Raw genomic sequence first — 12,548 nt, 5'->3', positions numbered from 1 at the left:
ACCCAAAGGACCCTGTTGACCCTTCTTTCATGAAATGCATTTTTCCACTGCCTTCCATAACAGCAAAGCCTCTTGTTTTTCCTTCTACCGCTCTTGCTATTCCTTGTAAATCTGATCTTCTTTCTCTTCTTCCATCCTGTAAATGTCCACTTTCTCCAGTCCTCCTCCAATGGACCCTCCTCGTGTTTATACCCTGTCCTTTGGCTTTCATTATAATCTATACACTAATGATTTCCAATCTCTATCTCCATGACAGATAATGCTTTTGAGTCTCAGGCTCACATGACCTACTGCTATGAACATCTATACCTGGATGTCCCACGAACACACTGAACTCATTGTCCTTTCCACCGTCCCCACTTCCTCCACTCAATGCTTCTTCCTCGGGTCTCTACCTCCATGACTGGTTCCACCATCCACCTAATGGACCAAAGCAGAAACCACGAAGTTATCCCACAACTCCTGCCTTTCCCTCAGTCCCTACATACTGTCAGTCAAGTCTTACTTGAGCAGGGAAGAGGAGAGTACAGCTGAAAATCATATTTCCAGCCTCCTTTGCAGCTAGGTGTGACCATATAATTATTCAGGCCAATGAGATGAAAGCAGGATTGCATGGAACTTCCAGCAGCTGTTTATAGAGGATGACTCAACTTTTGCCCCTCCCTCCCTCCTGTTTCCTCCAACTTCTTACACAAAAGATGGCTAGAGCTCCATGGCCACCTTAGATCAAGCAGTGACCTTAAGGGTAGAAGCCACAGCTGAAGATGAAAGAGATAGAAGGAGCCTGATACCCTGAGAAGTTCATGGAGCATCACACTAACCCTGGACTGCCTAACTCCAAGTTTATTTCGTGTAAGAAAATAAACCTTGTTTAAGCCACTGTTACTGTACATTTTCTATTATAAGCAGCCAAACAAAATCCTGACAGGTATACCAAATTATGTCGATTCTTTTAAAATCTTTCAATTCCAACCATTTCTCTCCATCTCTACTACCACTTCTTTGGTTCAAGTCACCAATGTCAGTTGTTTCAATTACTGAAAGAGCATATTAACTGGTCACTATACTTGTAGTCTTCCTCCAAACTAATCCACTGTCCATTTCTGAGGGGGAATCTAAGATTATGTATCAACAGTGTTAAAAATGTTAGCATTCTTCAACCTAGAAATTTCACTTCTCAGAATTTATCCTCAGGAAAATAATAAGATAGGAAGACAAATAATTATGTTCATGGAGGTTAATAACAGCAATATTTAAATGGTTTATAAATGGAAAAAAATCTAGATGTCCAACAAGAGGGGATCAGTTATACACAAAATAGTGCATCTATTCAAGTGAAAATTGGCCTGTCATTAAAAATCCCAATATTGAGTAATATTTTAAGATAAAAGGAAATGCTCATTTTATATATATGTATACATATATTAAAAAGGGTTATAAAACAATATGTACCCTATGTTCCAATTTGATATTTTAATTACATAAATACGTACAGAAAGTAATTTCACTCTTATATTTGTATCTACACCAAGAAAGCTATCATTTTAATTCAGATATCACATTAGTATTTAATAAACATCAAGTGTATGCTAAATGTATAATAATAGTTACCTTAGGTATTATAATTTTTTTATGTTTGTATTTTTCCAAGATGCAACAACAAATATAAATTGCTTTCAAAAACAGAAAAGATAAATATTCTCAGTAAGTCCTGCAAACATGATCATGCTCATTTCCTAGTTCAAAGTTCTCCACAGTCATCACTTCCTCTGGAAAGCCTTCTCTCATTCCCCCAAGGCTGGTCCTCCCATGCTCTTAGAGAACACCATCTTGCCCTGTACTAAGACGCTTCCCACAGCACGGCAAACTGCCTACTTTCTTAACTATGTCTTGCACTAGACCATAGGTCCAGGGAGCACAATCTCATGTTTCTCTAGTATAGTGCCTGGGATATATCTGGTGTTCTATTTATGTGAAATGAGCAAATGAATGATGGTGTTATGAATTCAGCCACATCTACACCTCTCTTCACCATCCAAGAGATGCCGAAAAGGACCCACATCTTTGGAAGCTAAATGTGTCTCCAATACTTAAGATCTTTGCTAATTACCATGCCTGAACCATCCCTTTTCAATTGATCAGGCTGCAAGAAGCCATATAAACTCCTTTCAAGGACAGTTTAAGCCCCTGAAGAAATGATCTTATGTGATGAGGAATGACTTCACATAAAAGTCTATACTACTTGAAAACAAGCTGATATCTACCCACATGGGATAATTTAAAATAACTTTCAAAAGCTGGGAGAATCATACACCCATTCAATATTCCTCAGGTGCCTACCATGTGCCAAGAAATCAATTCAACTAATCCGATATATTTTCTTTGATGATATTTTCCTCTGCAAATACTGGTACAGAGATTCAGAAGTTTTATCACTGACCACACGTTTCACCTCAGGCACGAGTGGTAAGTAGGAGAATATGCCAAGATAACAAATTGTGTTGATTCTTATGTGATTTTCATAGTTTGTTAATATTTTTAAGCAATCATAGGAAAGAGCTCTCACAAGGAAAGAGAAAGACAAAGATGTTTGAAGACCTTAGAACAAAGCTGGAAACACACTCAAGTGCCTTCCTTTAATATGAGTAGGGGCCGATCGTGGCATCAAGCACTACTACCTTTCCACCATCTTAACTTGCCTAGCAATGCTGCAAATTAGAGATGAAGAAGCTACAGAAAGATTTCTCTCTATACAGATGAATGCAGAGGGCTACACTCTGGGCCAGATTTAATTTCAGTGAAAATGGTCTCTATTAGAAGAGAATGACGTCTGTGATCTACAGAGAGAAGAAAGAAGCACAAGCCCAATTTGAAGGCTGTAAAGGATGGACTGACCTGGTGAGGGCAAACACCAGCCAGGTGGAGATTTAACTGAGCTGTATTTTTATTAGATTTGGTTTTGTTTTTGTTCCTGGTTACGAAGTTCTCAATGTTTTCAGCACTCCGCCTCAATCCTCTTTTTCCCACAAGCCTGTTATTTTCAGTGCGTGATGTGGCAGGACGCAGGGTGCGTATGTAGCGCTATAGCGGAGACACCAGTGTTCATCACTGCAGCAGCATAGATTTTTTTTTAACATCTTTATTGGAGTATAATTGCTTTACAATGGCATATTAGTTTCTGCTCTATAACAAAGTGAATCAGTTATACAAATGTTCCCATATCTCTTCCCTCTTGCATCACCCTCCCTCCCACCCCTCTAGGTGGTCACAAACCACCTAGCTGATCTGCCTGTGCTAGCAGCATCGATTTTTTTTTTTTTTTTTTCGATTTTTAACTAGAGTAAATTTCTTTCAACAAAACTAAAATCCTATTATTATTGCTATTTATTTTATTTGGAATGAAATGAAAGCAGTATTTTTTAATATATATACACATTATGCACGTATTAGATAAACATATATATGTATATATTATATACGTATGATATAAACACATACATATTTATGAGATATGGATACATGCATGCATATCAATCCCCCCCCAAAAAAAAAACACATGGCACATTTGATCCTTTTTTTTTTTTTTTTGCGGTACGCGGGCCTCTCACTGTTGGGGCCTCTCCCGTTGCGGAGCACAGGCTCCGGATGCGCAGGCTCAGTGGCCATGGCTCACAGGCCCAGCCGCTCCGCGGCATATGGGATCCTCCCAGACCGGGGCACGAACCCGCATCCCCTGCATCGGCAGGCGGACTCTCAACCACTGCGCCACCAGGGAGGCCCCTATTTGATCCTTTTAAGATAAAACTTTGGGAAATATAAATCAACAGAATGTTGACAAACATCAGGAACTGACACTGCTAAGTCCATCTCGATAAATTTCAACTTGGCCACTACTGACCTTCTCTATAGACATACAGCACTCTCTTTGAACATTTCTGCCACCAAAGGGGAGACCTCCTCCATAATGTCAGCTAATCACACAGGAGAGAGTATAAAATACCACCCAACAGCCACAGGGAAAGCCACATGGTTGACGCTTAGATGCATTCAATGAATGCATCTTTTAGTGAATAACCGTCTAGCTCTCTGGAAGGTGAATCAGTCAAACTTCCTTTCAGAGAGAACTGAGAGCCACCCCTACAAATGGTACTACCACCACGGAGAGACCACAAGCCAGAGCAGAAAAGAGAACAGAGAGTAGTGCTCAACACAAGCATAACAAGGTCAGCCAAGGTACTTTATCTATACTTAAGTCAGTCTTCTGTTCAGTGATTCAGTGAACAAGTATTTGAATGCGCAAGGACACAGAGATGGACAAGACAACTGGGCTCCTTATTCCACTGATTACGTCTTCCTGATATCCAAGCATCTTAGCGAATGTTGACGAGCATCCTGGGGCTACAAACTCTAATGCCTACTGGAGCCAGATAAGTAATTTACGAGTGAAGCAGAAAGGGTACCTGGTAAGAGGGAGCACTGGGACAATTATAAACTAGACATCACATGCCCCATCTAAAGACATTCAAATCCAATTCTCTTATCTACCATCAAGGTGAGGCAAAACACACAGCTAGCCTAGACGTGGCTCACAGATTACCATTTCATGACTCTTACACGTTTAGCAAAATGTAGACCAGAGCATCTGGATAAGGAATTTCATTTTGTATCTAGATTATCTGATTTTAAAATGCTCAACCCCTATTTAAGATCACCTTCCTATAGGTGATGGCTATGATATACCGGACGATGATGAGAACCCTGCTATAAGAGAAATAATCTATCAAGAACCAAAATTTTGGAAACTGAGCTTGATTCCATATTTCTTCATTATGACTGAAGAGTGTCATTACATAAACAAAGTTTTCATTTGTTGGTGTCTTTAAAATTAGCACCTATTCCTTAAAAGATGCTATTCAGGGAAGGTTTACTCTTTACAATTTCATTGTCTGAGGCACCAAAGAGAAGTTGAAGAATCTCTACAATCCAAATCACATCTTCACCATAAAAGGTCAAGGATAGTGTCAGCAGACACACAGGTGAAATAAATCAATTACAAATGTAATAGTTCTTGCCCACTCAAAATGTGGGTTCTTGGTCGGAGGTTACAAGAAGCCATTTTATATACCCTTGAGTATAATATTTAATTAAAGTAATATGATAATTGAGAATGGTATCAGTTTTCCTCTTTTTTTTTTCTTTAAAGGTCAATCAATGTACTGGATATTCCAAGATTTGTCCTTAAATCAACATCCTATTTTTTACACACACAACAGTTTTACAGTTACAAATATATATGCTAATGGACAGTTAGCACTTCTTAATTGTTTTTAAAGCTAAATTTGGTCAACAAATTCCTCAGTATGTGTTATGTAATGTAGACACAGGCTATAAAAATGTTGACATTGGTTATATACTCGTAATGCAATTTAGCCCTTTTAGTAATGACTGTGCAAATAATCAGCCACAGGAAAACTATTTTACATCTAGTACAATTACCTACTATCACAGAAGTAATTATTATTATTGTCTTGTTTACTGAACTTCAATAAGAACTCGCTGAGGTGCTAAGATACTTCCAAGGCAGGTGTGAAAACTCCCCTCTTAACAGACTCATCTGGCAACTATAATTACCCATGTTAAGGAGGGCATTTCAGATGATCATTAAACAAGAAATTATCCCCAGAAGGTTCATAAGTTCCAAACTTTAAATGGAGAAATACTGACAGCTCCTAACGTGTCCTCTTAATTCCCTCTTGATGCAGCTTTTCACCAGGCAAGGTCAGCAGCTCTAAGATGGCTCAAGATCAATGGGTAGAAAAATCCATACTCCCAGCGAGATGAGCTTTGCCCCTGAACAATATCTACTTTTGGCCAATGTCCTAATAGTGCTGGTTATACTTCGGGAAGCTCAATCAAACATCCCATTTTACTGTGCTTCAACTTTCTTGGTTTCAGAAATTGCTCCACCATCTTAAAATAGGCAAAAGTGCTTGGATGACCCATTGGGCACAATCTTCCAAAGTTCTTCACCAGGTCTCTACCCAACTTCATCTTCTCTGTCAGCACAGGGATGAGGAAGGCAGTAGAGTAGAGAAGAGGTCAACTTGGATCATTCTTTCAAGGAACCCAGGAACATGTTAGCTGGATGGTTCAGCCCCAGCAAATATCATGGGGTTTCAGTCAGTATGTTCACCAGCGCTGTGGTCATCTGAATGTTTGAATGGGGCTGGAGGTTCTGCTTCCAAGGTGGCTCACAAACACAAGCTTGCTAAGCTCGTGCTGGTTGTTGGCAGGAGGTGTCAACTCCTCACCACATGGACCTCTCCATAGGACTGGAGTGTCCTCTCATGACACCTGAGCCCACTAGTGGTCCATGACTGCACCTCACCAAGTCCAGAATCATCCAAAAGACCCTGGATGCACAGGAAGCTGAGATGCTACCTTGCCTGTTCTCCACTCTTCCTCTCTCACACCCGCCAGCAAATCCACCATCTGAAAACGCTTCAGCTGTCCAGAAAGCCCAGAGGAAAAAGCTCACTGTGGGTGAATCACCCCTGTGGTCTCCTACCCAGAAGACTAATTCCACCCCTTGGGGTGCTCATCTCAATTTAACCAAAAGCCTTGAGAACTAGAGCTAGTGTTCATCGATTTATGTGCAGGGGAGTCCAGGTCCAGGCTGAACTCTGACTTGCTTCTTGGAGGATCAGCAGGCCTTCGGGTTGAAGATGGCAGGTCTCTTAGCTTCCTTATCCTGAACCTTCTCTTGGGGCCAACAGCTCTTTCGGGCATTCTCCCCAGGGAAAGGGGGTTGCTTCTTGTTTTGTCCACTAGTCGGGAATCCAAAAGCAGTAACTGTTGTATCCAGAGCTAGTAAAACCTAGCTCCCAGAGGCCATGGCTATTTCTCCACTGTTTCAAAGACGCCAGACTAATGTCTTCCTTGAGCACTTTTGAGACGCTTTCAAAGTATCTGATGCTGGCCACTAACCTGTGTGGACCTGGAGACAGGTATCCACCGAGGGTGACGTAGAGCGTTAGAAGCTGGGCTCACATCCCATGTCCTCTAGCAACGTGCTACCACCCACCTCCGCCTTCCATGTGCTCTTCCTTCCACCGAAGGCCCTCTACAGCGCCCCCTCTCGCCCCCAGTGAGCACGACACCCGCAAGGACCGCCCCCACGCCCCAGCCCCGAGCCCGTGGCGGGGGCAGCAGGTGGGAGGAGGGCGGAGGTGGCCTGGTGGCCCCGGGGAGCAGTTTGGCGGGTGCCTCCCGAACTCCCCACCCGGCCGCCCCCTCCGCGGCCGCCCCCCCAGGACCCCGCCTCGGCCCGGCCGGGCTCCGCTCCGTCGGCCCGCCTCCATCCCCTCCCGCGCCCCCGGCCCAGCCCGGGCCGCGCACCCCCGGGCCCGCACCCCCGCCGGCCGCCGCGTGGCCCCCCGCATTCCCGGCACGTCTGGCGCCGACTTTTACCTGTACTTTCTGCACTCGAGGCGGCTCGTCGGGCGAGAAACACCTCCCCGGGACCGCTACCTCCCCCGCCCCGGCTCCGCCCGGCTTCCTCCTTCCCCTCCAAGGCCGCAAAGTAGATGGAGTAAGAGAGTGTGTGTGCGAGAGAAAGAGAAAGAGGGAGCGGGCGCGGGCGCCGCGGGAGGGCGGGCGGGAGGCGCGCCCGGCCCCCGCCGCCCTCCGGCCGCCGCCGCCGCCGCCGCGGGCTCGGCAACTCCGGCTCGCGCCTGGCCCCGGCCCCGGCCCGGTCCCCGCCGCCCGCCGTCCGCCCGCCGCCCGCCCGCCGCCCGCCGCCCGCGGGCTGGGGCCGGCCCGCGCACCCACGTCCCCGTACCTCGTAAAGGTCCCCAGAAGCCATGCCAGGCTGCGGAACTTGGCTCGCCGGGTGTGCGCGTCTTCTCGCTCGCGCCCTCCGTGCGTGTGCGCGAGGGGGGCAGTGTGCGCGTGTGTGTGCGCGCGTGTGTGTGTGAGTGTGTGTGTGGTGTGTTGAGTAAACTGTGTTTTTGCAGAATGACAGGCTTGGGGGCTGCCTATGCGCAGAATCAGAGCGGGCGGCGGCGGGGCTGGCGTAACCGGCAGCGGCGGCGGCGGCGGCGGCACGAGCGCGGGCAGTAGCGACGGCCGCGCAGCGCGCCCGGGAGGCACAGACGCGGCCCGAGCGCCGCGGCCCCCACGACCCGGCGACCCGGCGGCGGTGGCTGCGGCGGGCAACGGCTCGCCCCGGCGCCGCCTGCAGGAAGCCGCCCCGCGCCCGCCGCCGGCCCGGACGCTGCTGCCACTGGGCGAGTCCCCGCCCCCCGGGAGCCCGGCCCGGCCCCCCGGGCGGGGGGGGCGGGGGCGGCTGCCCGGCCGCGCCCCAGGGGACCAGTCCCGGAGCCGGGGAGCGCCCGGGCCCGCCCCGCCGCCCCGGGCCAGTCCCGGAGGCGGCCGGCGGGGCCCCCCGGGGGTGGCGGGCCAGGTACCCGCCGGGCGCACCCGGCCCCGACTGCGAAGGGGCGGCCGGAGGCAGGTAGAGGGCTTCGGGCCGCGGCGGGGAAGGGGCCGCCGGCAGGCTCGGCCGGCCAGGGGGCCTCCCCTCTCGCCCCCAACCCCCGCGAGGGAGTGGGCGCCGCCCGGGGAGACGCGGCCCCTCCCCAGCTGCATAGCCCCTCCCTCCAGTCTGGTTAGTGAGATGTGGAGGCCCCAGGAGGAGGGACGCAATGGCCCATCCAGAGGCGCCCGAGAGAGCCAGGACTGCACCCCGGTCAACCCTGGAAAGTCTTTAGAGCCGGGCGTGGCCTTCCCTCAACCACCCCCAGCCCCCATTCATTCACTCATCCATTATTCAACAAACATCTTCCAAAGTCTACCCAACTGCACCGTGTCCCTGGTAGGCATGACGGGGACCCTGCCCACAAGGGAGTTTGAATCCAAGTGGAGAGATGAACCACGCGCATGTGAGGCGGATTCAATCGCTCAGCCAAAAGGAGCTCCTACTATGTGATAGGCTCCAGAGCTGGAGGGATTCTGAAATCCAAACGAGTTCTTAAGTTATCTCTTCCTACTTCATTGTGGACAAGTGGTCACCTTTCTGTTTAAAGATACATTTAACTGAGGACTTGGGAAGGCAGGCTGTTCTGAAATTGGAAGAAAGGTCTTCCTCATCCTCGCCCAAAAAATGCCCAGTTGGTCTCTTTCTCCAGCTGTGATGTGGACTTAACTCACATCCTCCCTCCGTCTTTTCCTATTTGTGAGACTATGGACAAGTTACTTTACCCGTCTGAGCCTTGCTTTCCTCATCTCTAAATTGGAGATGGTAATACACACCTAAGGTGATGTGAGAATCGAAGAGAGGATCTCTGCATACATAAAGTGGCCTAACCCAGCAGAATTCCATAAAGTTATTTGTGTCTGAACTTGAACCCTGAACTGCCCTTATGGAGAGGGAGATGGCAAAGAGGAATTACAACAAGAGGAAGGGTTTAATCCAGACATTATCAAATTTTTTAAAGTCACCAAATTTTTCAATTAAAAAAAATTCCACAGAATCTGGACCACAGGGTGTTCATGTCTGGCTCATTCCAGGACACATGAGTTTGCATATGCTGTTCCCTCTGACTAGAATGTCCTTCCACACTGAATCCATCTGGAAAACTGTTCCTGCAGCAGCTTGTTTATCTTTGTATCATAAGCATGGCAATGTGATCACTATTCCTATTCCTGGCAGAGTGGGTACACAATGAATGTTTGTAGATTATACCAATACAACCGATTTTATACCAATTTGTAGTTAAAATCCCATATTACTATGATGGGGGAGGAAGGGTGAGGGTGTGGAAATAAATAAAGTGTATTTGGTTTAGAAACTGTGGAGATTGTCATAGCAGTTCTCTTCGCTTTTCATACTGATAATTTCCCCATGGTCATTGTTTTAAATAATAATATTAATAATAAGCAGTTCTCTATCTGTAGGTCACAAAACAAATTATAATGATCCTTAATTTGTACTCGGGAATAAATGCACCACCATAGCATAAGGATGTAATTTGGAAGTAGAAGACAAGAAAGAAACTGGGTTTGGAAATAATACGCTCAGCCAAATTTGAATATATAATCAGTAGTTTTACAAAAACACCAAAAACTTGTGCTGGCCAAGAACTCCCTGGGGATGTGAGCACAGTTTGAAAAAACCTTCGTCTAGACAACAATTGTTTACGGAGTTCAGAGAAGGAGATATTAACTGCAGATTGGCGTGCTCGGGGAGTACTTTATGGAGGAGATAGTGTTGTAATGGACCTCGAAGACTCATAGAAAAGGAGTGACTTTGGAGAAAGAGGTAAGTGTAGATGGTGGGCAGTGCTGCAATGGGATGGGCGTTAGAAGACTAGAAGATTGATTCGTGGAAGTCACAGCACATTGGAAAATGAATGTGGCTCTGTTCATGGAGAGTCTTGAATACCAAGCTAAGAAGCTTGCAATTTAGCTAGTCCGCAGTGGAAAACTGGTTGAAGACTGTTGAATCCATCAAAAGCATGTGGCAATCAAAAGTTGTGTTAGAAGACAAATTCTAGAAGAAATATGAAAAATGGACTGCAGGGGTTGAGGTTAGAGGCAGGGAGACCAGGGGCAGTGGACCACGGTGGTAGAGGTAGAAATGAAGAAGAAAAACTGGATTTACAGGATGTTCTGAAGGAAGGACCCGCTGGCCACAGACTTTCCTTATGGCTACTCCACCTACTTCCATAAAGTATTTGATCCACATCAACAGGACTTGATGACTAACAGGATGTGTGTGTGTGTGTGTGTGTGGAATTGAGGGAGGGGGTGAGCAACTAAGGAAAGAAAGGATACAGAGATGACTAAGGTTTTAAACTGAGTGACTGAGCGCCCCATCCGTCATAACACCATTTTTTTTCTTTTTTTTTGCGGTATGCGGGCCTCTCACTGTTGTGGCCTCTCCCATTGCGGAGCACAGGCTCCGGACGCGCAGGCTCAGCGGCCATGGCTCACGGGCCCAGCCGCTCTGCGGCATGTGGGATCTTCCCGGACCAGGGCACGAACCCACGTCCCCTGCATCGGCAGGTGGACTCTCAACCACTGCGCCACCAGGGAAGCCCTCCCCTAACACCATTTTCTTTTGAGCTTGCCCCCAGACCATTGCTGGCTTTTGGAAAAGCTTCCTAAAGGATGAAGAGAAGGTTCTTCACCCTCTGTGGGAAGGTCAGCCCAACCAATGGACAGAGCTGCTCCAGGTTCTTCGGATGACATACAACCATCGTTGCTCATGGAGAATGGAAGATAACTACTATCTTCCACAAAGTGGGATGGATGGACTCTTCATACTAGTCACAATCAAGGACAGCTGATAGAAACTCAAACTAATTTAAAACAAAGAGAGAATTTACTGACTCACGTAGATTAGAAAAAGATGGAATTGCTCTCAGCGTTGGCTGGATTCAAGGTCTCAAAGGATATAAAATGGAGTCTCTCACTCTGCCTCTCCACCCCCCATGCTGGACCCTTTCCTGTTGAAGATGGACTTCCTCCAGGCATCTGAGAATATGGCACCTGGCAGCTCACATCATCCCAGCTTAGAGACCTCATAGAGTATTTCGAACTCCCAGGGAAAGGCTCTGCTTGGCTGATGTGCATCATATGTTCTTGTCTTGGCCCAATGACTGTAGCCAATCACTGACAGTGCTCAGCTTAAGTCACATGCCCACCTATGGGGCAGGAAGAGTGGAATGACTGGCAGCTTTACCAGCATTACCTGCTTGGAATTGAGGATGAGCAGAAGCCCAAAGGAACGGGGGAATGGATGCTGGGAAGATAGATATTCACTATATTCTAGAACAAGCCTGGGGCAGAAAGGGAACTTAGAAGCAAGGGCAGTGGCTGCCTAGAACATGGCCTTGCAATAGACCAAGAACAGCCAGATTAATATCCAAGGATAGATTGTATCCACTGCCCTGACAGAGCCACTGCCACATTAGAAAGTGGCAATCTCCTTCTGATATCACTTGAGACCTGATCTTGACCTCCTGTATAGTGGGGTGGTTGAACATTTCTGCTCTAGATTCAGATCGCCTGGGTTCCAATTCCTGCATCATCACTGCTAGGTGTATGCTATGACGCTCTTTACTTAACCTTTCTGTCCTTCCATTTCCAAAAGTATTTGTTATTTATTGCTACACGATAAATTATCCCCAAAACTTAGTGGCTTAAAACAAAAGGTATTTCTTGTCTCACAGTTTCTGTAGGTTAGGGATTCAGAAGCAGCTTAGCTGAGCCCACACTCAAGGAGAGATGAATTCGCTTCCACCTTCTAAAGGGAGGACCATCAAAGAATTTGTGGACATATTTTAAAACCACCACACTACATCTGTAAATTGAGGTGATAGATAACCCATAGAGTTTTTGTAGAATTAGATAAGATAATCCATGCAAGGCACCTACCACTAATAACGGCTGAATAATGGTATCTGTTATAATTAATATTACAACTACTACTACCAGCTTCAAACTTGTGTCACTAATATCTTTGAATGTTCAAGACTCCTGTA

General features: G+C 46.8%; 1 protein-coding gene across 1 annotated transcript in view; it reads right to left on the bottom strand.

Annotated features, from left to right (window-relative positions):
• Nucleotides 1–8,201, bottom strand: part of CDYL2 (chromodomain Y like 2) — a 170,604-nt gene extending 162,403 nt beyond the window's left edge. Inside the window, exon 1 of the mRNA XM_081216448.1 lies at nucleotides 7,841–8,201. Within this exon, the coding sequence (XP_081072574.1) occupies nucleotides 7,841–7,864 (24 nt within the window). The 5' untranslated portion in view covers nucleotides 7,865–8,201. The remainder of the gene's footprint in view (nucleotides 1–7,840) is intronic.
• Nucleotides 8,202–12,548: the final 4,347 nt, after the last annotated feature.

Source organism: Mesoplodon bidens (genome assembly GCF_964165515.1).
Source record: "Mesoplodon bidens genome assembly, chromosome: 18".
Lineage (NCBI taxonomy): Eukaryota > Metazoa > Chordata > Mammalia > Artiodactyla > Ziphiidae > Mesoplodon > Mesoplodon bidens.
The sequence above is the reverse complement of the archived record's forward strand: the minus strand, read 5'-3'. Positions and strand labels throughout refer to the sequence as shown.